Source organism: Tiliqua scincoides, chromosome 6 (genome assembly GCF_035046505.1).
Source record: "Tiliqua scincoides isolate rTilSci1 chromosome 6, rTilSci1.hap2, whole genome shotgun sequence".
NCBI classification, from domain to species: Eukaryota; Metazoa; Chordata; class Lepidosauria; order Squamata; family Scincidae; genus Tiliqua; species Tiliqua scincoides.
Window position 1 is genome coordinate 71,408,889 of NC_089826.1, and position 26,786 is coordinate 71,435,674.

At 42.6% G+C, this 26,786-nt stretch overlaps 1 protein-coding gene across 1 annotated transcript; it reads left to right on the forward strand.

The window, feature by feature from the left end:
• Window positions 1-26,332, forward strand: SMIM14 (small integral membrane protein 14). Its single transcript, XM_066632686.1, has 5 exons — window positions 1-143; window positions 10,093-10,209; window positions 14,002-14,050; window positions 24,891-25,039; window positions 26,129-26,332. Exons 2-5 carry the CDS (start codon window positions 10,135-10,137, stop codon window positions 26,159-26,161), a joined length of 306 nt encoding a protein of 101 aa, XP_066488783.1. The 5' UTR covers window positions 1-143; window positions 10,093-10,134; the 3' UTR covers window positions 26,162-26,332.
• The last annotated feature ends 454 nt before the right edge of the window (window positions 26,333-26,786 follow it).

Here is a 26,786-nt window from a genome sequence, read left to right on the forward strand (position 1 = left end):
GCCGGCAGAGCCGGATCTGGTCGTGGTGCCTAGACTGACGTGGTCAATTCTCCCAGCGAACCAGGAGAGGGAAGGGAGGGTCGCGCCGTTATCTCCGGCTCTGTTTGCGCTCCAGAGCCAAGCGGCCAGCCAAGCCAGCCCGGGTGAGTGTCGCTGGGGGGCCTCCCTCTTCCCTTTCTGCTGTCGTTTCCCCTGGAAAGCGAGTGTTGGAGGAAGGGAGGCTGCAGGAATGCCCGGGGTTTCGTTCCTTGGGAGGAGAGAATCCCGGTTGCGCAGCAGAAAAGATCTCCCTGCCCTGGTTGCCTTGCCTAGCCTGGATCTTCTGGCTCCCGGTTGTTCTTGCAAACCACTGCCAGCTTTTCCAAAAAGGGGCACCTCGGGCTCCAGTCCCTCAGCTGCAAGCACTTCAACCCGGTCCTGCTGCAATCCCTCGGGGAGGTGGTCTCCTTTTAAACCGGATCTCTCCTTTCCAGCCTGTTCCTGGACTTCTCCATCGGTGCCAAACCCCTTCCACCGATTTTGTGTTCATAGGAGTCCGCCTGTGACAAGAGGAAGTGAATCCTTTGCTCACTGGCTTGTTTTCTTTTATTTCCCATATTGTGTTATACTTAACCCCTCCTTAGGAATTTCTAGATTTTTTTGGGAAATGCTTGTTTAAGCTGAACTCAGTCCTGCTTCCTTTCAAGTCGTAGTAACGTTTTAGACAGACTCTTGCAGGCTGATCTCTGTGTACATTTACTCAGAAATAAACTGGGTTAGAGTTGCAATCCTAAACACACTTACTAGGGAGTAAGCCCTATTGGATGTAATGGAAATTTATTCTGAGTAAACATGCATGGATGGAGCTGCAGTTAAGTTCACTGGGATTTACTCCCATGAAACTGCCTGGGGTTGGGCTAGCTGACTGCTGTTCTGTGAATGTTTACTAGGAAGTAAATGTTATTAAATGCATGTTCTGAATGCATGTTTAGGATTTGTGCTGTACATCACCTAAATAAGTGTTATGCTTCTCCACTTCATTTAGCAACCTTGGTTCGTGCACAGTTGATTGAGTTTTAAACCAGCATTTCCTTCTTCATTTTTATGAGGGAATTGCACATTCATTTGCAGGTAGTTCCCTTGAACTTGCACCATGTTCCCTAGTGAGGATGAGATACTTCACCCATCAGGAAGTGGGCCAGAAGGAGGCAATCATTTGTGCTATAAGGCAGCGCCAGCACTCCTGGGAGTCCTGGGACAGAGTCCTAAACTGGGGTCCAGATGCCTACCTGGTGATGGAGCATTCCCCCCCCCCCCCACTGGAACTGTGAGGGTTCAAAAGTTGGCCTGGCAGGTAGGCTGTGTGATAGGCGTGGAGCCCTAGCCAGTGATTAACCTGGTCAACCTCTGAGATCTCTCTTGTTGCTATATAGCAGGGGTGTCCAAAGTTTTTGGCAGGAGGGCCACATCATCTCTCCAACACTGTGTCAGGCCGGCAAAGAAAGAATTAATTTACATTTAAAATTTGAATAAATTGACATAAGTTTACATAAATGAATATATTAAAGATGAACTTATATGAATGAATGGTCTTGCAATAGCTCAAGGCCTATAAAAGGCCTTGCACAAAGCATGGCTGGCCTTTCCTTTGCTGCCACTACTGCATCACAGACATGAAAGAGCAAGTAGTGGAGGAAGCCCTCATCCCACAGCTCACGCAAAAAGATCAAACAGTTGTCTTCAGGCCAAGAGCAGTTGTGTCCAGCCAGTGTGGGCTGCAACAAATCTCTGGAGGGCCAGAGGCTCATTGGAGACTGGGGGCTCCCTGAGGGCTGAATTGAGAGGCCTCGAGGGCCTGCTATATAGTAATAACTTTCATGCACTTGACTTTCATCACTTTGCTCTTTTAGTTGTGCACTTATGCTTTTGATTCTGATTCAGTATAAGTCTGCAGTCTTAAATATTGTGACCTTGAAGTCTAGGAAATTATGGATTCAGTGGAACTTAGTTTTTAATTAAGAAAAGAACATAAGAACAGCCCACTGGATCAGGCCATAGGCCCATGTAGACCATCTTCCTGTTATCTTATGGTGGCCCACCAAATGTTAGGATCAGGCTTCATGTGCAGAAAGGGAAGGTGGGTGTCCAACAATTGAATGTAAGAACCTGGCAAATGGGAATATAATTACTGTTATGGAGCACCAGCAGTGTGCTAATGTCTTTTATTGGCACTGACCATTCAGAGGTATTTGGAGGATACGATTATATGGTGGTAGCCTTCACAGTGTTGCAGAATTGCAAGTTTATCTAATGCAGGACCTCATCCTATCCAACTTTCCATCACTAATGCAACTGTGCCAATGGTGCAGTTGCTGTGTCCTGTGGTGGTGGAAAGACAGAGGCCTCTTCAAATGTCCCCTTAGCTTGTGGCTACATTGCAGCTGGAAAGTTCCACAGAATTGGGCCCACGATGTCTTTGCTTTTCAGAATGCTTGAATGTAATGCTTGATTCCATCTTAACCATCTTGAGGTAGAATTCTTGAATTTCACTGACCAGCCCAGTGATTGTATTAGGTATTCTAAAATATCAATCAGAGCCACTAAAAATATTATGCATGCATTAAAATTTCTATACAAACTATAAATTGGTTCTTCTGCTTCCTGGTACTGCAACTTATGACCCCCATAAACAACAGATGCCTTGAATTAAGTTCCCCATAAAATGCTCCCTTACTTGTTCCTTACAGAACTTCCTAAGCTTGTACTTGGCTAGTTAAATTCTTGATTTTTTTATTTTCTTGAAATGGCAGACCCTTCCCTCCCATTGCCATATTGTAGTTTCTGAAGCTTTGTGCAACATGTAGGAGGAGGGCCTTTTAAGCTCAAAACCATTTTAGATATACTGATCTAGTTGTGAGGTTTCTTGGCTGTGATGAACAAATTTATTTGATAATCCAACATAACCAATTCAGCTTTTCTATCTGAATCACTACAGACTTTGAGACCGCCTTGGGAGGCAGTAGTAGCTAGTATAGAAAATAAGACCAGTGTAATTGTTGTGGGTAGAATGTTGGAAGGCTGGGATATTTGCTTCATGGTGAAGCTTACTGGGTGACCATGGGCTCATCCTAATCTACCCTAAAGGGTTTTTGTGAAATGGAATGAGGGTGGGAGTTTAAAACAATAACTAAATAAACACATCTTGAGAATAAAGTTTATTCTAGCAGATTTATATTTGCTTTTGATTGGTTCTTGTTATGTCATTCAGTAATTGGGGTCAGGAAGGGAGAATGTTCTTACAAAGTAGGACCAGAATGTCCAGGAATGCAAGAGATAAGTGTATCTCATTACAGTGTACAACACATATGCAAATTAAATCCAGTAAACAGGGCAAAAGATCCAATCAGAGTAGGTGTGACCCACTCCTAATTGGTAAGCAATCTGCAAAATGACATGAATAGTGAATGTAAAGGGGACAATTACAGTACAATTTGTAGTGAGATAATCTCTCAGTCTCTATTCAGCCTAAATACAGTATGATAGTATCAAATCTGTATACAAATACCCAGCAGCTTCAGGCTAGAATCTCCTTGATATCTAGATTTTTATTAACATATGCTCACTTTCATGTCTAGTATTGAATTTGTTGGGAGAAGGAAATGTTCCCTCTGCTCCAGAATTGGTCTCTGAATGTTACCATTTTAAGTGTCTGACTTTTGTCTGTTCTCTTGTGAAGAGATGGTCAAGTTTGCCCAGTGTAAAGTGTGAAAGACAATGCTAACCAGTAGTGGTATAGGCCATGTCAGAAGATGTGCATGTCAGTGAGTGAGACTGTGATGTTCTTGATCAGCTTTGATGTTATTGGGTTAGATCTCATAATGTGACCATATAACAGATTATTAGATCCCTGCTACCTGGGCAAAAACACACTTTTTACAGTGGTGATACTCTTGTATTTAGCAGGGGAGATAGCCACTATCCCTATGCAACCCACAAAAGCATCTGTTTGCCAGTGTTTCTTCTGCATCTTTTTTTATTGTGAGCCTTTTGGGGCCAGGTAACCATATTTATTTATTTTTACTATATAAACCTTTGTTAACTCTTTGTTGAAAAAGAATATATAAATATTCTTAATAATAATATGTTCAGCCTTGATGATCAGCCTTGATGACTGATATTATCCCATGTTGGCATTGTTCAAAGAAATGCAGGTCAGTTTATTTACTTATTTTTCACACTTTTATACTGCCCTTCCTCCAAGGAGTTCAGGATGGTATACATAGTTCCTCCTCTCCTTTTGTCCTCACAACAACCCTGTGAGGTAGGTGAGGCTGAAAGAAGGTGACTGGCCCAAAATCACGGAGGAATCTTCATGGCTGAGCAGGGATTTTAACCTCCAGCTCCCAACCTCCACCACCCTGGCTCTCACTCTCAATTTTGGCACTGGGTTTGTTGAAGGAGCTATTTCCTAGGTTTGTGTCCCTGATGAATGGGCCATTGTTACTGATGAGCAGCTACAGGTTGGCGGGCTGGCTGCCTGTAAGCAAGTACAGGTCCTTCTCAAGGTATGTGAGAAGGAAAGTCCTCTTCCAGGACAGTCTGTAGTGCCTTGATTATGCATTAGGGAGGTTTTAGTTGTTACCCAGAGGCCATCCATTAGCGTCCATTCTTTACTCTGCAAGGCTTGTCCTGCAGCTGGTGATTGCTGGGCACTTGTCTGGCCTTGTCAGGGAATTTTGTTCACTTCCCCTGGTAGGTTTTTTCCTTTTAAGAATGGTTCATATAAACTCTGTTGGTGTTTGTCCATCTCTGAAGGATTGAAGCAAACACAGCTCTATCTTAGGATTTTGGTGTATATCAGGGTCTCCAAACCCTGGCCTGGGGGCCAGATGCAGCTGGAGGAGAGCCTCTGTCTGACCCACAGCCAGCCTCTGATCCCATGAGAACCTGTGGCCCAGATGACCAAACACAACCAGAGTTGTGCTTGTGGGGTGGGGGAATGGGGGTGCATTTAAGTGTGTGTTTTATTTCTTGGGCTATGTTGGTGCTTGGAGAAATCCTGGAAATTTGAGTTCATTCATTCATTCATTCATTCATTCATTCATTAATCTCAGTTCCATCTCTAATGTATTTAAGTTTCAGAACAAAGCAGGCTGGACTTTATCTTAAGCCATTACTTGCAAGTGAGTCAGAACAAAGGCATATGGCCTGCAGCCTTACCCTGAATGTCCACAACCTGTGTGCAAGGTTGCAAAGTATTTCTTGGGGCACTTGGTTGCTGAAGGTGTTGCAAATATAAACAACGTTGTGAAAAGCAATTAAATGCATAATTATTGCATTACCCCTGCTTAGTAAAGAAAAATAGATGCTGTGCATAATTTGCATTTTCTTAACTGCAAGTTCCTGTTTTTAATCAAAGCTTGTGTTTGGTCTTACAGTAAATTTCTCATTTCCTGCTTTCGTTTATATTTGGATGTAAAGTGCAGCAGTGAGTGTATTGTATTTGCATAGCAATCCACCTGTTTCAAAACAGTACCATTAATTCTGCTTCAGTATTTGATGGCAGTTATTTTTTGTGGCTGTTGGTGATGTTCTGTATCTGTGGTTTTTAAAAGAGATTTCTCAATGAATAGATAAGTCATGGTGAAGTAATGGCTTAACAGTTGGCTCTCTGCTGCTAATCTTTCCCTGCCATTTAGGGGCTTGGTGAGTATGTTCTAATGAACAAAACCAGTTCCTGTGGTTGATGATGAACCTGGTTTCTGACTGTGGTCTCTAGAAGAGCCCCCCAAATGCTATATGGCATGCCATTGCTCCATGCAGGGTAGGTATTCCCTGTAGATGAAAAGTCTGAACAAAAGGAGGTTAATAATGTAATAGTACAAAACTTGATAGGAAATGCTCAGTATTAATAATAGGAAGTTTTATTTGTGTCTGTGATTGTAGTTAATTGTAGTTAATTGTTAATGTAGTTAACATGTAGTTAACAATGTAGATTGTAGTTAATTGTTAATGTAGTCATATTTAAAGAGCATTTACACATCATAATTTATTCTGACATGTAAATTGGCATACTTGTTAAAGACTTCCCACAAGTAGATTGTAAATAAACAAGGCTGAGATTTTCAGGATTTGGACAACTTCCTTACCCAAAGGCACATGAGGCAGCAACCTGGCTGAAACTCAGCGGGCTTGAGGCTGGCCAGTGCCAGAATGGATCTGGGAATTCCATATACAGTGTGCTGCCTTGAGTTCCAGTAGGGCTGCCCTGTCCATGAGGCCAACCGAAGCTGTTGCCACAGGCAGCAGATTGGTGGGATTACCCATCTCTGTCAGCCTACTTGCCTCCACTGCTCCTCCTCCACCTTCCTGGAGTGGAAAAGGAAGAGGAAATGTGGAGGGGAGGAGAGTGCTGAGTCAGAACATTGGAGAGTGGGAGGAGCACATCATCAGGTAAGGGGGGCAGCATTTGGCAAGCTGCCTCAGGTGTCAGAAGGTCTTGGGCAGGCCTTGAGTTCCATCATGGAAGAAAGTTGGAATGTAATAAATAAATAAATAGGTGTTGCACTATTTATGTAACTAGATTATAACAAGCAATGGCCACCCACAAAATCCGCCTTTCAGGTGGCACTGATGTCATGTCATTGCGATACTGGCAGATCATCATGTCATGTGACATTGATATCACGTTTCAACCTAAACACCTGCATTCTAACTGCAACTTTTCAACCTGAGCTGTTAATTCTGTAGAAGTTCATATTGCAATTTACATCTTTTGCAACCATCTTTAACTTAAATTTGTCTGTTAAAGATTTGGCTGGATACGATATTAGCTACGCCCAATGTATTGTTCTGTTAAGGCAGAATGCATGTGCATAGTTCTTAGCACTGGCAGCCTCTTGAAAATGCTGTTGTGGGGTAAGGTGTTTGTTTGAGGGTACCAGCAATTTCAGTTGCACCTGCTTCAGGTGGTATGTTAGACAAACTGTGGGGGGGGGGGATTTCTGTATGGTGGGAAAAGGAGAAATTCCATCCAATGTAAACACAAGAATGCTGAATAAAATAAGAAGACACATGTGGGCACCTGCCTTAAAGCAAGTTCAATGAATGACTCCTGAGAACCGGACAATAGTAGACACCATCTAGATGTACAAAGTGTAGGTTTTGGCAGAAGTCGTGATATAGGTGGTTTGTAAATCAAATGTGTGTCATTATTTGATAGAGTATTGAAGTCTTGTAGCTATTTCAAGAGTTGATCCTCATATAGCCTCTCTTGCCTTTCCCCACTGATTATAGTCTCGAAGTGGTTACAGCATTTTCATGAGATAAAGAAAGTTTGAAATTTGATGCACACACAATCTAACACAACCTGATGATAGAAAGTTCATAAAATATGATGTTTACCTCTGACTTTGAAACTTGGGATGTGTAAAAAGCCTCATAACAGTGGTCGGTACGGAGCAAGCCAAGACACAAATGGGTCACAATATTGATCAATCAGAGTTGCAAACCAACCTTGGAAAGGGGGAAGGCAGCATAGGAACATAGCCTCAAATAGTACAATAGTGTGGAGTTTCTCACTGTACACACTTTAACAGTCTTCCCATTGTGAAGAAGGGATTTCTAGTGGCAGCCAGGAACAAATCTATGGTAGTGTATTAGCTTTCAGGCTTCTCATGGGTATTGTGCCAGTTTCCTTTTGAGTCTTGCTGAGTATAGTGTGACCACTTTAAATGTGACCTTTTTAAACCATCTCTGCCCAATGTTTCATATACGCAACAGGGATCAAATGTGTACTCCTGTGGGCTGTGCAAAAATGGGTTTTAATTGTCACTCAGTGTGAGCAAATCCTCAGACAAGGCCTGTTTGTGTACTGCTTCAAACACACTCAAACAGCGCAGTTTGAATTGGCACATAAGCGTAACTTGGAGTGTGATCACTCCACAAAAAAGGTAGGCATTTGATGGAAGATGCCTGTCCCATATATACAGATACTGGGTAGGCTACAATTTTATTCTGAACCAGTAAGAGTACGTATTTTAAGTGAAGTAGTGAACAAGCCAGCCAAACTATCACATCTATCGTATTAGTATACATCAGAAAATGATTTTTGAAATGTCATTTTAAAAAAAATACATGTCTGTATAACTCAAACACATTTTTGTATTCTGAAGCTGTAAATCCGTATATTTTCATTGTTGCACTATGAAAAATGGCCACGTAGCTTTCCAAGAATTTTTGCAGCAAACAGAATCCACACTAGTTCCTTTGTAGCCTTGTGACTGCTAAACAGGTATTACCTGCAAGAGAGTTCCAATAAGGAGTTGGGTTCTGTTTTACTAATACAGAAGATAGGAACTGTACCCATTAAGCAGGTACAACTGGAAGTGAATGTTCTTGCCTTCATAAAAGTTTTCTGGGGGTTGTGAAAGGCATATGATTAGTTTATGATTTTTCCCACACCTGGTGAACTACTTGAGCTCTGTTGAATGTTCCATTGTGTGCATAAATGTAGGCATTTCTATGCTCCCAGATGAACGCCCTCAGAAAAACAACAGAGCACAAGATCATCCTGGGTCCCCTTGTTTGGATACGTGTCACATTGTGATTGTTTCTTCATGAGGCATAAAATTTCATCTGCATAAACTTGTCTATAGATAACATTAGATTGAAGTTATATTCAGGGAATGAAGAGGGATCTATAGAGAGTTGGTTGGTTGGGAGCCAGAGCAGAAGTGGGCATATACATCTGGATTTTAGATTGCAGGTGGGGGATTGCAGGATTGAATACTGGCACATCATGGAGAAAGCCAGGCTAGATGTACTTTTCCCTAGCATCTTGGAGCAAGGGAGTTTCTGTCACTTGCACCACATAAGTTTTTTTTTTTTACACAAGAGAACGATGTGGTTTGATAAAGGGTAAAGAGAAGCTGGAAGACAGTGGAATGAGATGAGAAACTTCTGAGTAAACATACTTACTTGTAAGTAAACTCCAGTGAAATCAATGAGACTCACTTCAGAGTGAAGATACCGTGGGCTTACAAATCCATGGTGTCTGCATCTGAGGATTCAACTGCGAACTGAAAAATGTTTTTAAAAGTTTGCCACATGTCAAGCACTGATGTGTAGGCTTACCCTGCGGAGACTGTAATCATCTTGACCCACAGGTCACAATATGACATGGGCTAACAACTGGATGGGGCTTCCATAGAAGCTTTTCCTCCACTGGCCAGCAGGCTCAGACACATGTCATTTGCGTTGCTGGCATACTGTCTTGGTGAGCATGTGAAGTGGTGGAGTAGTGAAGTGTGTCAGCTGCCCATGAGCCACCCAGGACAGGGGCTCACTTTGGGCCAAGTTGCCTCCACTGTGAGGGCTCTCTAGCCTCTTTCCAGGTAAGCGTCCTCACCACCCCTCACCCATTTTAATAAGCAACTTGAGCATCCCCATCCTGGAACCAAATCCCCACAGATACTGTGGGCCTACTGTTCTTGTAGTGGGCAGGAGGTCTGGTCTAGAGGGTAGAGCCTCCATTAGCCCGAAGATAACATCAGAAGTTCACCTGTTTGAGGACACCAGCAGCTCCCTGACAGCTGAGAATGGTGAGGCCTTGAAGCAACTGACAAAGCCGAGCTGAGTAATTCTTGGTGTGAGCAAGAAGCATCTTGGCTGCCCTCCATGTGAGAGATGGAGCTGCTTGTTAGCCTGCATGGGAGACCAAACCAGGAAGATCCATTCTGAAATGTTGTTGGTTCTTGAAAGAGAGAACCTTTATGATTGTCAAAACCCCCTTGAGGGATTTAGAAACTCCTGCCTATGTAAACCACCTTGAATAAAATCAGAGGAGTAATCTGATGACCAGAAAGGCGGTATATAAATACCTAGTTGTTGTTGTTGTTATTGTAACAAGTCCTATTTGACTTAAGTTAGTTGCAATCAAGTCACATATCAATTCAATCCTAGCTGTGACTGTGACTGACCTTTATGGGATTGTGGCCATTCACTGGTCATCCTTATGGATATCTACTTTATACAGAATGAAAACTGATAACTTTGTTAAAAAAATTATTGCAGATGAGCGCGACTAATTCTCAATGCTGTCTTTTTTACCAGGCATTCCCTTTCAAGATCCAATTAAGGTTCACCCAGGTAAAAATGGCAGAAGGTGGATTTGATCCCTGTGAATGCATTTGCTCACCTGAATATGCCATGAGGAGGCTGATCAACCTGGTGAGGATGATTTTCTTTTTTGCTTCATTGTTGGTTTCTTTCATATCTGATAGCAGTAGATATTGAGTCACAGTTAGTGCTAAACGTATGTCAACCATATATTTTTTTCTTCTGATTGTCCTCCCACATGATCACGGCTGCTGCAGCAGCTGCTTTTCTTGCTGCTACCATCTTAGCTGAGCTTCCTGTGGCACACCTTTCCAGCCTGGTACCCAGGGCGGACCATTCCTTGCTACACTATTGCTACAAGTGACTGAAGTAACTGTCATATCTGATAGCTGTTACAGACACCTGAAGCCTTCTGATCCTGTGGTGGCTCTGTTTATGGCTCCTGTATGAACCAGGTCATACCCACAAAGCACTTCTTTGTAGAATACATTATACACTAAAGACAAACTGGCAGCTTTTGGCATAGATAGGTCATGCAACAAAGGAGTAATAAAACAAAAGGAGATTCTGCAGTTACAGGAGAGGAATTCTTTTTTAAGAGTCTGTACCTGCACCAGAGATTCTCTTCCATGAAAAACCATCATCTTATTTGTGAAGAGTTGAGTTATAATGCACAATGAAAGTTCCTATATTGTAATCAATGTATAGAGGTGCTATTATTATGTATTAGCCACTCAATGGACCTGTCATCTGTATGTGTGGGGTAACTCCTGTTATCTTCAATGGGATTTATACAGGAATTTTTGCAACCTTTGTTTCTTGTGTTTTTTGAGGCCAAGAAAATAATTTTCTTCTTGGGATTGTCTTTGCTTCTCTGCCAGATAGCTTTATGTTCATTTTAGAGAGCTCTATCCTGAACTATGAATTTGGACACACTCTGAAAGTTAGTGGTAGCCAGGGGGGCCTGGCATGCTGTGGTCCATGGGGTCACGAAGAGTTGGACACAACTTAATGACTGAACAACAACAAATCTTGAACTATTTGGGGCTTTCTCTACAGAAGCCAAGAGGAACATATTGTCTCAGCTGATCAAACATCACATTTTATGCTGTCCCCAATGTGTCTTGCATTTTCACAGGATATGTAGATTTGAATAGTAGCAGTCAATTTCCTCCCCCCTCCCCCTTTTTAATTGAGTTCATTGAGAAACTTGCAACAAAATCCCATATGTTACTTTTTCACATTTACATCCCACCTTTCCTTCAGGGATCTCAGGATGACACACATGAGTTTCTATTTATCCTTGAAAAACAACCCAATGAAATTAGTTAACCTAAGAGATAGTTACTGACCAAAAGATACTCAGTGAGCTTTATGGCTGAGTGGGGATTGAACCTGGGTCATCCCAGTCCTAGCCCAGCATTTTTACCACATTATCACATGGGCTCTATACATGTTTTCCTCAGAAGTAAGTTCTTCTGTATTCAATGGGGCTTAAATGTGCATTGGGTTAATGTGCATAGCTTAGTGCACAATCCTAACCAGGTCTACTCAAAAGTAAGTCCTATTGTGTTCAATGGAACTTACTCCCAGGAAAGTGAGGTTAGGATTGCTGCCATGATAACTCATTTCTGCCCTGCCCACAGGTGTACACATTTGATCCCTATAAGCAACATTGGGCAGAAATGGCTTAAGGGACAATTCATCACTCTTCTCTTTTCTATCTTTAATGTTTGATTTTTTTCATTACTAAATTGGAAAAGAGTCATGCGTTCTGGTATCATTTTCTGCATCTTTAAACCTAATGGATGTTACTGTGTTGGCCTTTTACACCTGCAGCAATTGTCTTTATTGTCTTGTTTTATATCTTTCCTGATATATCTTTCCTGTCCTTGGGACAGATGTGTCAGCCAACAAGCTGAAACAATGACCTCATTGTTCTGAAGCAATGGACTGTAGCCTAGAGTGATCTTGTGCTTTCGTAATCTGTGGCGTTCGAATGTGGAGTGACTGACACCTGAGCCCATATACTTCTCCTATTCATATTTGTTTGGATATGGCAGCTTCCGTAACAAATAGGAAGCACAACAACCTTGCACTTTCTATCCTGCTGCTGCTGTTCTTAACATCCAAAATGGAGGGCCATGCATCTTCCTCATGAAGATCCATGTTCCAATGTGGGGAACAGCTCATGCATATCCTATAGGGAGATTTTTGAGCCTCTGTTTCCCACATTGCTGTATGAAATGAAACTTCCGAACAAGTATGAAATTACTATTTCCTTTACCACAGAAACTGTTATGTCTGAAGCTGCTTTCAGATCTGGCCTTGGGCTGGCTTGTAACACACAAGAACAGGAGTGAACTAACTGACTGTAACACTGGCATTTACTCAGGATAGCTGCTACCAGATAGCAAAGTCACAAGCCACAAACATGAGCCAAACTGGCATGAAGGCTGCAATCTTATCCACACTTGCCTGGGAGTGAACCCCATTGACGATAGTGGGACTTACTTCTGAGTAGATATGCATAGGATTGGGCTCTGAGTGCCTGTACCTCTTCTTATGTTTCAGTCTCACAAAGTTTTCCTCTAAACATATTATTCAAGTACCATAGAATTGAGCAGTTTGAGATTTTGGTCTGGGCTAGCTTTAATGGTGTTGCTAGGTAATTTGACACTCAGTGCCCTTAGATTTTGGCACCCCCATACAACACAATTATTTAATTAATTAATTTATATTTTAAACATTTTTATACCACCCTCCCTCTAAGGCACTCAGTGTCATGTGTTTCCTCCTTTTCTTTTGTCTTTACAACAACCCTGTGAGGTAGATGAAGCTGAGAGACAGTAATAGTAATGACATAAATGAATAATACGTAACAATCACCAGAAAATATTTCCTCCCAAGCAATGGATGAACATCAGTGCCCTCCCCTGCTATTACTCCTCTGCACGTAGTACTCAGTGACTTACTGCCCCTGCATCTGGAAGTTCAATGTAGTCATCGTGGTTAATAACCACTGACAGACTATAGTCTACCATGAATGTTTAGAATCCACTTTAAAGGTCAGTGACCAACAATGCCCAACCTTCTCATCAGTGGCATCACTTGGTGTCACCCTGTCTCATGGTGTCAACCCCCATTAACTTCTCCTGCTACATCTAACTGAACTACAATAGAACTGTCCCTAGGTTATGCACTGGTGACCAACTTTTATATAACTCTAAAAAAATTTTTTTAATACTGAACCAGCACTTAACCTTAGGAAAAAGAGGCAGGCCCAAAGCCAGCTTCAGCACACAAGGATGCAACTGATTCTTTCTTCTTTGGCTTTTAATAAAGCCAAAGTTCAGGGAACGAAATTTTGGAACCCACCATCTCAATCCAAGAAGTAGAACCCAATTTTAGGTCAAAAGCTGAGGTACTCATTTGCCACTGCTTCTACACATTTATCTTAAGTATTTGCATAATAAGGGCAAGTTGGCCTCTGGAGAGCTTATTCATACTACCTATGTTCCTTCCCCCTTATGGTTATGATCCTTGTTTATGCCACTATTGCCCTCTTTTGGTGAAGGGTTGGCACTGCAGTGTGCATGTTTTCTTAGCCCCTTTAAAATGATGTTTGAAGGCTGCAGAATGGTATCTTCCTAGATTGCTCCTTTTACCTGGTGAGTAATTATTTCTGATAGTTTGCACCATGATGCATCGTGTAGAAGTCCCATTGAAATTAATGAGAGCTTTGCAAAGGTCTCTTGTCCAGCACTAATTCATTTCATTGGGGCTCTTAGAACTTTCACATGTTTCCAAAATTGCTTTATTTCAGAAGACTTTCCATCAAACTTCAGAGCTTATCAAGTCTGCTTTTGCCAACTACGACTCTCTTGTTTTTCTTCGTTTCAGTTACGACAATCCCAGGCCTACTGCACAGACACTGAATGCCTTCAGGAACGTGAGTAATGGGGAAGGCTGGGATAATGGCTGCTGGCAAACGATTACAAAGTAAAATGTGATGTCTGAGGACCAAATACATGTGATGTTGAGTTGCAAGTAGTCTTCCCCCTGGAGGGGTGTGTGTGTGTGTGTGTATGTTTTACAAAATGCAGTTGTGGAGGCTACAATCTAAAATGGAAGATCTGCAGGGTGGGCTGTGGTTGGGGATGAGGGAGGAAGAGGATGTTTTGTCTAACTTCTTAACCTCTTCCTTTGAGTTTTTCTATTTAAAAATCTGCAGGAGGGGAGAGGATTAAGAAGCGCTTTCCTTCCTGATATTTTTCTTAGGGTTTCAGCCTCTGTTTTATAAGAAAGTCATTGCAATAAGCTGGAAGGATAGGAAGCTTCGTACAGCTTGGCCGTATTTATTTATTGTATTGGGCATGATACATTTTGTTCCTAAGGGCATCAACCAGCTTCTTGAGAAATTTCAAGACATGTGTTTTGGATCCAAAATGTGAGAAACCTGGGTAATTTTATAAAGAATGCATCCCTCTTGTCTGGCTTGACCTGCTGGCACTTTGGGCCAGAGCAAACAGGGAACAGTTGATTTTTTCCTGGGTGTGAAGTACTACATCTTAGTGAGCATTAGCATTTCAATTAGGGGTACAGGTACTGAAGTACCCATGAAGCCTTGGAGTCCTCTCCTCAAATATTGCAATACAGTTTATTTTATTCTTTTCCCACTCTTGAAAATGGGTGTGGGGATCAAGTAGGTGCTTGGACTGCAACCAGAGAATTGTGTTGAAAGACTAAATTCCATTCTATTGTACCAGTACACAAGAGGGAAACTGCATTCCAATGTGATTCACAGCTTTCCAGGGCTTCTTAAATACGGATTCAAGGGTTGCAGCTTGTGTTGAGATATGAAAACTCTTAACTGGTGTCCTGAATGGGTGCACCAGCTTTTTTTCTGAAATCTCAGTCTTCAGGGCAGGCCTCCAATTACAATATAGTTTGCATTTTCCTCCTCCTTTGAAAACAGGGTTGGCAGCTGAGCTGGTTTTGGAACATGAACTACAGAACTGTGGTGTGAACATGTGTGCAACATTTCATTTCTGTATCTTGGCGTTCAAGAAAGTTATTGAGTTGCAAACTCAAGAGTTGAAAAGGATACTTAAACCAAAGTTCTAACTTCAAATCCATGCCTGTTCTGTCGATTATGAATACAGTAAGCATTGGTGCAGTCTTCTTTAAAATACAAGCAAACAGTACCAAAATCCTGGCCTGCTCACTACTTAATTTTTAAAGGAGGAATGGCCCACTTCTGATATGCCTCTCACCCTTCCCCATTCAGCCCTCTCCCTGTCCCGTTCTGTCCACCCTGCCTTCTCACCATTGATGGTGGGCACTCCTGTCCCTACTGTTGCTCCAGCAGCACTCCAGAAGCATATGGTTTCACACACTGCCAGGGCATTGTTTGCAACAGCCATAAAATAGCTACCACTGTCAGAACACTAGTTCCATCAGTAGCAGAGCCCAGTAGGTCAGGCTATTATTCTGATTCCAGTGGGAGCTGGTTCTAAATGATGCTGTTTCAAAATATTTTTAACCCTATACCAGCCCCTTACAGTGAAGGATGTACATGCTATCTTTGTACTTGTACCTCCTTGTATTTCCATGGAAATTTCTTTAATCATGTGGGGAGGCAGTTTATCTGAACCACACCATGATATGTGATTCAGATGAGCAGTCTTGCCCACACAATTAAAAGAACTAACTAGGAAGTGAGAGGAGGTGCTTGGTAGTGCTCCCTAAGGAATCCCTGCCACTGCATGGGCCCCTTCCATGGCTGCACAGTGGTGTCTCTGGACATTTGGCAGTGACGTCACACATAGAAAGCCAGATTTATATATATATAAATAATCTCTCTCTCTCTCTCCCTCCCCCCCCCCCCAGAATAGCCTTGGTCAGTTTATACTTAAATAGGGGAAGAATGCATTGTTCTGTTCAGCAAGCAACAGCAGGGGGTCAAGTTTCTAGTATTTACATCAGGCCCAGTCAATCCAGTGACTGCTTGTAGGCCAATCACAGGAGCTGATGTTGCACACTTCTGCTCTTGGAAGTTTCTGAGGCCTGTGTATGCACAATCCATATATCAATTAGGCTAACTTCTTAACCCAGACCCCTCAGTTCAAACTGCAGTCCCTGACACTGTCTGCCTTAACACTTACTTTCCCCTAGCTGGGAGGAGTGTAGATCCTAGCAGATACATAGTTATTTCCTGGATGTGCAAGACCCAGGAACTAGGAAGACATGGAGGCGAATTATTCTTTCTGGTTTCCTTGCCCCATCTGACTTCCAAACTACTTGCTACACTCCTTCAGCTCTTCATTCCTGTGATTCTTTTGCTTCCTGTCTGATATATCATAACTGCTTCTCTTATAAACAACCCCTTCTTTTGGTTACAGATACTGCAGTCACAGCTGGGATGTAGGTGGGGCTTGGTTTGGTTTGAGAAGCAGACGGCCTGTGGCTGAAGTCAGAATGACGTCTGTTGTTATGTTGTTACCAACGAAACAGTCATAAAATCCAGACGGGAGGAGAAAGTCTCTGAATTTTGCAGATTCACAGTCTTTCTGTGAATGAGGGTGTGAGATTTGTTTCGGTTTTTGCATCAGACACACTGAAGCAGCTTGACAAAAAAACATGTTGTCTCATAGTTGTTTTGAGATAATCATATAGCAACTTGTGAGACCCGAGAAATATTATTTTGCTATTTCATCTTTGCATCTCAAAAGATGGGAAAGAGGCAATCCCCATGTGGAGGCTTCTTTGAAGGCAGGTCATTCTGTTATGTTTCTGGATCATATGTGACTGGCTAGTTCAGTTGCAGCCAATACAGAGAGACAGCAGAATCACCTGCCCAGGTAAGAGGAGGAATGAACTGAAGCATGCCCAACAGAGTCTTTTAATTATTTAATTCTTGTAGCACGCTACTGGTTCTCTCACATCTCACCAGTGTACTGTACCTCAACACACAATGAGAAAGTGAATATAGGATGGTTTGAGAAGCAAACCATGATATTAACTGACCATAAATGTTTTCGTATAGAACCGTGACATCCTACTGTCACTGGTTTAACCCACGTAATCCAGATTGTCTTGTGTCCAAAGCAAGGAACTGAGTGAACAAAATAAGAACATAAGAACAACCCCACTGGATCAGGCCATAGGCCATCTAGTCCAGCTTCCTGTATCTCACAGTGGCCCACCAAATGCCCCAGGAAGCACACCAGATAACAAGAGACCTGCATCCTGGTGCCCTCCCTTGCATTGGCGTTCTGACATAGCCCATTTCTAAAATCAGGAGGTTGCACATACACATCATGACTTATAACCCATGATGGATTTTTCCTCCAGAAACTTGTCCAATCCCTTTTAAAGGCATCCAGGCCAGATGCCATCACCACATCCTGCGGCAAGGAGTTCCACAGACTGACCACACGCTGAGTGAAGAAATATTTTCTTTTGTCTATCCTAACCCTCCCAACACGCAATTTTAGTGGATGTCCCCTAGTTCTGGTGTTATGTGAGAGTGTAAAGAGCATCTCTCTATCCACTTTATCCTTCCCATGCATAATTTTGTATGTCTCAATCATGTCCCCCCTCAGGTGTCTCTTTTCTAGGCTGAAGAGGCCCAAACACCGTAGCCTTTCCTCATAAGGAAGGTGTCCTATCCCAGTAATCATCTTAGTCGCTCTCTTTTGCACCTTTTCCATTCCTACTATCTCCTTTTTGAGATGTGGCGACCAGAACTGGACACAATAATCTAGGTGTGGCCTTACCATCGATTTGTACAACGGCATTATAATATTAGCCATTTTGTTCTCAATACCTTTTCTAATGATCCCAAGCATAGAATTTGCAGTGCACTTGTCTGAAGATATTATACTTCCAGATGATCCTTCATTCTGTTTTATGTGTGTATAAAATCCTTCTTCCATCATGGAGCTTAAGGTAGCATACTTGGGGTTCTCAAGTAGTCACTCATCCAGGCCCTGACCAGATGCACACTTGTTTAACTACCACAAGGTGATTATATCAAGGAACCTCAGATCATGCCTTGGGATTCTAGCATTGTCCTTGTCCAAATTGATGTGATATAGTACCTAAGGGTGCAGTCCTATGCTGTACATACTTTCCTGGGAGCAAGTCTTATTGAATTCAGTGAGAATTGTTTCTCAGTAGACATGCATAAGATTGTACTGTAGAATGTGAGCTGTGAATGGGGAGTCACCAGTTCAATATCATTTTAGCTATGAATTCATTCAGTGATCTTAGGCAAATGGCTAGTCTCTCATCCTTAGCCTCCTTACTGGCCTATCTTACAGGCTGTTGTAAAGATTATTGTTAAAATGTTTGAAGTGCTTTGAATGCTTCAGGTGTTCAAAATGCCTCATATACATTATCTCATATTGTATATGAGATGCCTCATATACAATATACAAAATGCCTCATATACAATATCTCATACAGTCCTCATATCATGAGGAATTCTCATAACAGGTCATAGAAATGTTAACAGTAGTCTTTTCTATTTACCTCTTGATTTACACCTGCATAGCATTCATATTCCTGCAAAGCCTTGAAGGAGTAGTTGGGAGTCAGTGGGGCAGTGTGTAGTAAGTGAACAGAGCATGTCATCAAGACAGAAGGAATCCTTGATCCAGAGGCTTGAAAAGTGCATTTAACTGTGCATGCTTGGGTATTTCCTGGTAAGCCTTGTTCTCTGAAGCAGACAGCTAATGCCTTTGCCCAGTGAAGCTGAAGGTACCTTTCACAGTTTGACAAATAGTCCTTTCATTAAAAAGGATGTCATGGAGATATGCTGGGTTTGGAATATGCAAATAGTCAACGTCTACTGGAGGCTATTTTGATTCAGATAAGGAGCCCTTGATACTGTCCTTGGAATCAGGGGCTCAAGTGGTGTGTGCTTACAGGTTTTTCTCTCACACTCTTTCTCTCCCCCCCCCCTTTTGCAGGTTACATGCTTTGAAGATATTTTGTGGATTTTCTGGGAACATCTTTTTGCACAGCAGCCCAGAGATCCAACCTCTGCACTTAATATTTCATAGCCAGAGTTGTATTAAATGGTGCTATTAATTAGGAAACTGAGAAGAGATGAGGTAGGCAGAAATAACAGGGCTAGGGAACAGACTATTGGCTTATCCAGTTTTCTGCCCAAGAACTAGGATGAAATAAATTTCTTGGTCACATGATGGTGCTGAATTCAGCCCTTTCCTGCCATGTGTTTCTTCTTTCAGTGGCCAATACTTATACCAGCCATTTTCAACCACGGTGCTATGGCACACTGGTGCGCCGCAGATGGTCTGCAGCTGTGCCACAAGAGTTTGGGGGAGAGTCATTTGTTAGTAGGACCACTGAGGGATGCGAGCCCCTGCTGTCAATTGGTGTGCCTTGTCAATTGTCGAAACACTGATGGTGTGCCTTGACAATTTTAGGACCTTGTCAGTGAAAGGTTGAAAATAGCTGCCTTATACAGTGGACCCTCCTAATCCATGGGTTTGGCACTCACGGATTTGACATCACCAGTGCTGAGCCTGCATCTGGAGGCTCTCAAGTGCCTTCCAATCACTTTCAGGAGGTTTTCTGAGATGTGGGGAGGTAATGCATGGCCTCCCTGTACCTCAGAAGGCCTCCCAAATGCTTCAGAAAGGCACTTCCAGTTTTTCAGCATTAAAAATAATACTGTATTGAGAATATATGCCACTTTACACAGCAAAGGAAACTAAAAAAAATGTTCTTGTCCTTCTATGCATGGAGGTTTAAATGCAGAGCTTGGTTCTTTTATTTAAAAAAAATATTATTTAAACTGTAATTTAGAATTAAATTAAAATGTTAATCTAAAGATATTGGATTACATGTTGGTTTTAGAATCACATTTTGGAATTCAGGAGAGGGCTGAATTCAGCACCATCATGTGACCAAGAAATTTATTTCATCCTACATGTTGGATTACATGTTGATATTAGTTTTTGATACCATGTAGGAACGTGCTGGAATCCCTAGCATGTATGCACTGCTGAAACAGAGACGCCTGCGTTGGCTCGGTCATGTCGTGAGAATGGATGATGGCCGGATCCCAAAGGATCTCCTCTAAGGAGAACTCGTGCAAGGAAAGCACCCTACAGGTAGACCACAGCTGCGATACAAGGACATCTGCAAGAGGGATCTGAAGGCCTTAGGAGTGGACCTCAACAAGTGGGAAACCCTGGCCTCTGAGCAGCTTGGAGGCAGGCTGTGCAGCATGGCCTTTCCCAGTTTGAAGAGACACTTTGCCAACAGTCTGAGGCAAAGAGGCAAAGAAGGAAGGCCCATAGCCAGGGAGACAGACCAGGGTCAGACTGCACTTGCTCCCAGTGTGGAAGGGATTGTCACTCCCAAATTGGCCTTTTCAGCCACACTAGACGATGTTCCAAAACCACCTTTCAGAGCGCGATACCATAGTCTCTCGAGACTGAAGGTTGCCAACATGATAGATCTGTACACATACTTGTGGGTGCATGCGCAAAACTCTCACACACTGTATTGGAATCGAGGAAGATCTGGCAAGGAGGTAGGATGTGGTGTCAGCAGTGGCCCCTTTAAGGGTCAGGCCTCGGCATTCAGCAGGCGTGTGCTGCACAGCTGCAGACACTTGAAGGCAATAGAGCCCGCAGGCATAAAAGCATCTGATGAAGGGAGAGTTTGGTGTGGGTAGCAGAAGGAGGAAAGTATGAGGAAGGACAGACTGGAGACTGCTGGACTGATTGGTGAATGGACTTTGGAGACTGCTGGAGACACTGAGATTGGTGTTTGGCTGCCAAGACCAAGACCTGCTTGGTAGTGAAATGCTGCTGTGGTGGTGGGAGGAGCTGCTGGCAGGAGAAGGGAGGAAGGAGGACCTCTACAGGTAGAAGAGGCTAGCTACCCTGGTTGTGGGGTCCAGCAGTGCTGCAGGGCAGAACTAGGGTCAGTTTTGGGGAAAGAAGGGGAACTAATTAGCTCAAAGTGGGCATAATTCTCCAGGCGGAGCTTGGACTGGGAATCTGGCAAAACACACACTGTTCCTTCAGCTCTTTTTCATTCAGAAGAAATGTCTTCTTATGGCTCTGCATTAAGCTAGGGAAAAGTGTCGATAGCTACATGTTGTTTTTGGTAGCTGATACCAACGCTTTGCTTTTTATATTTTTCAAATGCTAACAGTAAGAGCTCTGTTAACAAGCAAGTCAAAGACACTGGGGGAATGTAAGAAAGAGAGAAAAACTGAGAGGCGTCTGGTAGAAACTTGCCAGACAGCACTGTGGTTGACTTCATTTTCAGAGACTGGGACAGATAAAAGAACTAATCCTGTGACCAGTTTAAAAGCAATTACAGATTAACTGGAAATGAAGCAGACAGTATTTTTAAAATAATCATCTGTTCCTGTTTCAGTACAGTGACTCATATGGGTGACTCAAAGGGGTGGACCTGTTACTCTCCAGTCTCCCCTCATCAAGAATGGGTAATGGCCATTGCATCAGACCCATGGGAATAGGCTGAGGCCAGGATCAAGCCCTGATCCTTCCAGCCACAGCCACTCCACCGAAGAGGAAGGGCCCAGTAAGAGCTTCCTTGTGAGGCATTAAATTAGGCAGTACTATACTCAAATTGCAGAAGGAGCCTGCCCACTTAGCTACTGCTCCTTTTGTTGCAAGGTTGAAAGAAAGCAAGACTCAATATTAGGAGTGAAAGTTTGCAGGCTCTTTATTCGAATTGCATGCAGTTGATCCATGGGACTCTTGTCTCAAAGCATGGGCAATTCCCAATAGTAACACGGTCATTTATACCTTTCCCGGTTCTTTGTCTGACAATCTAGACATCCCATTGGCTGAAATTTTACATCAGAGATCGGGCAAACACCTAATAGCTTACAGATAAGGTACAATTTGCATTAAAGATGGAAAATAGGTGGGCATGATTTACATATAGGTGGGGTTTCACCTTAAAACCTAGAAAAGCACAAAAGTTTCTAGATCCCAGCAGAGTGCACTATAATATCACTTATCCAGTATTCAATAACCTAGTCATAATTCAAGCCAATTATACTGATTGTTTAGAATAACATCATTAAAAGAGATAGCACACTGTGATCTGCCTGGCACTCTATCTTATCTGCATTCCTTTCCTTTGTGTTAGTATAAACACTAAGCAGCTGTGGGGCCTCTCTGCAAAATTAAGGCTTCTTGTCCTTTTATTAAAGAGGTTTTTAAAAGCTTTACTAAAACAATTTGGTTTCTATGGCTTAATTTTATATAACTACAATGATATATAATTTTATATAACTACAATTTTATATAACTGCAAGGGTCACTGTATTGTGACCCTTTTACCTTGGGTACAATTTGGCATCAAGGGTCACTTGGTCTCTATATTACATATGTGTGCTTTTACTCTAAAAGTATAAAAGTTACAAAGCTAGTGAATACAATCAATGAATGTCTTTTAACTGGTACCTGCTATCTGCATTTCAAAGTGTAAACATCCTGATCTGAGGCCCCAAGCCCCAGCTTCAGCCAGCTTCTTTCAGTCAGACTCGCAAAAATGATATCTTTATTAAAGCCAAGCAGCTTTTACAATTGTGTTTTGCTATGCTTTAGCAGTGCAGGCTTTTACATATGGGCTACATGTTGGGGGCAAGTGCTACTGTGTTAGCAAGGGGGCAAGGGCAAGAGTGTTACTTTAGGAATACAAAAGGAATTCTATTTGACTACAATTGGGAGGAGTAAAGGGGTAGAGCTTGTCATTAAGGACCACCTCCATCTTCCCCATAGTTCAGGCACTAGCTTTTGGTGTGATGCTGCTTTGTATGTACCAGTAGCAGCTACAATGCAGAATTTGAAAATAGCAGCATCCAGGCTCTTTACTATTATTTATTTATTTTTCACATTTTTATACTAAGTAGAAGAACAGATACCCCATTTGATTTCAATACAAAGGGTGAAACTTTCAGCAAGCTGTAAAGATGCCCTTGCTTATTGTATAGTCCTGCAGTAAGTCTTTGTGGGGGCGGGGGGAGGCAGCGATGAGATCCCCAGGATCGCGTTGCTCAGGGGGCTGCAGGGACTGGGATGCACTCACCAGTCCCTGCAGCAGCCATCCCTGTGTGCAGGGAGCCCTGCGTGAGCGCCTGCAGGGCGCCCCAGGTCAGGGAAAGGGAGAGTGGAGCGATCTGCTCTGCCTCCGCAAAAGCGGAAGTGGAACACGATCGCCCCACTCTCCTTTTCCCTGACCTGGGGCACCCTGCAGGCACTCGTGCAGGACTCCCTGCACCCCTAGGAGGCTATGGGAAGCTTGGGCAAGTGCACCCAAGCCCCTGCAGCCCCCCTGAGCAGCACGATCCTGTAGATCGCGCTGCTGCCTTCCCCCTGTCTCCTGGCTGCCCTGGCCCCTTAAGGGGGCAGAGGCCAGGACCCACAGACTGGGGCATCGTGACACCCCAGTTTGAATACCACTGTATAGTCCTACAAAAAGTCTTCATGTACTACTAGGGCACAGAAAATGCTTTCTCTAAATGACACCTTGCTCGGGATGAGAAAAGGTGAAAGAGTGATGAATTTTGGAAAACCATGAGAGGTGCCATAGCGGAAGAGGTGTCTTTTGCAGATCCACAATGGAGTTGCAGCAAGTATGATTTTGGCCATAGGTATTGTGTTCATGAGGACAAGAAGGCAAAGGCAGCTTCAAAGCTCAGAAAAGTTTTCTTACATATTTATTCAAAAGTATGTATTCACTTTTGAATGCATTGTATTCAACAATGTATTCAATGGGACTGACTCCAAGGAAAGTACGCATAGAATTGTAGCCTTTGAACACAAAGGAATTTCCATTGCTCTCTTCCACAAGCCAGAGGAATTGGATGTGGAGGAATCCAGTGCAGCATTTATTTTGTTCCACTATTGTTTTGTTCACTTACACTTTAGAAATAGTGCAAGACCTGTTTACCAGAGGTGACAATGAGAGGAGCATTCACACCGCCAGCAGCTTTGCTTATTTCAAACCATTTTTCACTCATTTGTCTCAAGCATGAAATGCCTTGTTCAAGATGCAGTCATCAAACTTACAACTCATGGAAATCATGGAAGTATCTGAGTGTCATATCGTATAAGAGCTTGTCTAGAATGTTACATCTGGATCTAGATTTTCCCCCCAGTATCCATGCTTTCTAGAGAATAAAACATACTTCTGTATCTGTGCAATCTGAAGCAGTGCAGTTGAGCAACGGAAACATTGGATAAGTCCATGAAGCTCAGATCAACCGAGAACTTGACTGTACCAGCTCGGCACAAAGCTGGAACAACAAGCAAAGGAAGAATACCTTCTCAAGGACTGATGCTGCACAAGGGAGTTTCTTTTCCATGGGCATTTTGTCAGTAGACGAGCATTTTATTGGACTATTGAACGATCATTTATGTTGGGCTGGACTTCTAATTATTGTGTTAATTTTATTTTTCATAAACATATTTTATATTTCAAATCATTCTGTCTTGCTGATTTCATTGTGTTGAGCTTTCAGTACCTTTGATTGAAGAGCAGTCTCCTCTTCAACCTTAACATAATGGAAAGATGTTCTTTCTCCTGCTGCAACTTAACCATATTTCACAGTTTTATTTCTTGGCCTGTTTTCCTGTTGTTCCCAAAATGCTGCTCAATTCCCACCTGGCTCCCATAACGCTTTAATGTATGTTCAAATTGATAGTAATGATTTGGATTCAGCACTTGATTTAATTCTGTTTTTTCCCCCCTTTTCTTTTTAGTGCCAGGACCAAATCCATCTGCTGACAGTGCTGTCAGTGCTACAATGATAATGATGGGCTGGCTGGTTCTGGCCCTTATCTTGTTCTTGGTGAGACCTGCTAATCTAAGAAGATCCAATACAGCTGAAAAGCCATCCCACCTGTATAATGTGAGTGTGTTTTCTGGTGTTTTATTTAGCTTGCCTTGATGGGAAGGGGGGAATCCTGAATCAAGCCCCTCAGTCTGTGAAAGGAAGTGGGTCACATATCAGTGGCTTAACTAAGGCATCTGGCACCTGTGGGCACAAAAATTTTTAATACCCCCCCATTTTTAATGCCCCCTTCATTCTGTACAACACATTAGTACTGTACAGTTCTACTGTGCATCATGCTCATATGTTTTGAACCACTTTCCAAAGGGTATTTCCAGTGCTTATAGGAAGATTGGTTATGCTCATATAGATTTGAAGGATGGAAAGAGACCAAAAGGTTTGGAGAAGGATCTCTTAGGCAGAAGTTACTCCAAGAATTGCTGTAGGAAACTGCCTTATACTGAGCAAGACCAATGTTCCATCTAGTTCAGTACTGTTTACACTAACTGGCAGTGGTTCTCCAGGATTTCGGGTGGGGATCTTCCCATCCTACTTTGCAGATGACAAGGATTGAACCTAGGCCCTTCTATGCTCTATTGCTGATTAGTATCTCCCTGTAATAACTAATGTTTTGGGACTCCAGGATGGTTGGCAACCCTCAGTCTCGAAAGACTATGGTATAAGCCTACAGCACCCAGTATTCCCAGGCGGTCTCCCATCCAAGTACTAACCAGGCCTGACCCTGCTTAGCTTCCGAGATCAGACAAGATCAGGCATGTGACTCCAGGAGGCTGTGCATGAAAGCAGTTCTGGCATACATCCGATTGAAACCCTACTGAGCAGCAGACCAGAAGATCTGCTCTGTTAACCAGGCACTGACAGAGCCCAGACTTTGTACCAATACTTGCTAGGTCAATCTGGAAGCCTTTTGTTTCCTGCCAGTCAAATGTTAAGCATTTCTGTTTCCTTTAGGCTGAGGCCCAAGTGCTTCTGGTTCTTGACAGCTCCTCAGGCTAGTCTGAGGTCTCTCTTAATCCCTGTTCTGACTTTGCAGGACCTAACAGTGGCCACTGAAAAAGGCATAGAAAGATCTTTAAACAGCTAGCCATTTCTCTTGTGTACACGCCACTGGAGTCTGTTCTAATTCTATGTATTCTTAACAAACAGGGCCAAGAACCACCAGCTCCACCTGTTGACTAGAGTGTACTGGAAAAACTCAACAGCAGTAACCTTGCACGACCAAACAAACGAAAGTGTCTGGAATGCTCGTAAACTCCATATATTGTTCTGTTCCGCACATTTAACTCCCTGCTTTTTCTATTAGAATTTCTAGAAAATCGTATTTGAATAAACATATATGGCAGGAGGTGATAGGCATTTTGGTGATAATTGTTGGACATAGTGACTGCTTCCCACAGTCATTTCTGAAGAAAAATTTAAACCTCTGCATTTATAGTTGGTACCTACTTTTAAGATTTTCTTTTCCTGCATATATTTAATGTTTCAGCATTGAGTATAATCCACCAGCAACTTCTCATTGCTCTTTGTACATCCTGTTCACTGGGAGATTGCATAGAAGTTCTGGTGCACTGTATCTATAGATGCTAAATAGACTCATCCAAATTGTACCCAATCCATGTGACTTTTGATCCACTCTTTACCTGCATTTACCAGAATTTCTTCAGGCAGACAGAAGATGATGTTCATCTACTATTTATATCTTTTAGTCTTAGCCAAAGTGCACCATTATTGAACATAAGGCAAAATTAAATGTATTTATTGTAAACTAGTGAAACATTCAAAATAACGTTAAAGATAAAGCCTG

Coding starts and splice junctions, on each gene's coding strand:
- SMIM14 (XM_066632686.1), top strand. CDS start 10,135: ATGGCAGAAGGTGGATTTGATCCCTGTGAATGCATTTGCTCACCTGAA. Junction 14,051..24,890: donor CACTGAATGCCTTCAGGAAC/GTGAGTAATGGG, acceptor TTTTCTTTTTAG/TGCCAGGACCAAATCCATCT. Junction 25,040..26,128: donor AGCCATCCCACCTGTATAAT/GTGAGTGTGTTT, acceptor CTTAACAAACAG/GGCCAAGAACCACCAGCTCC.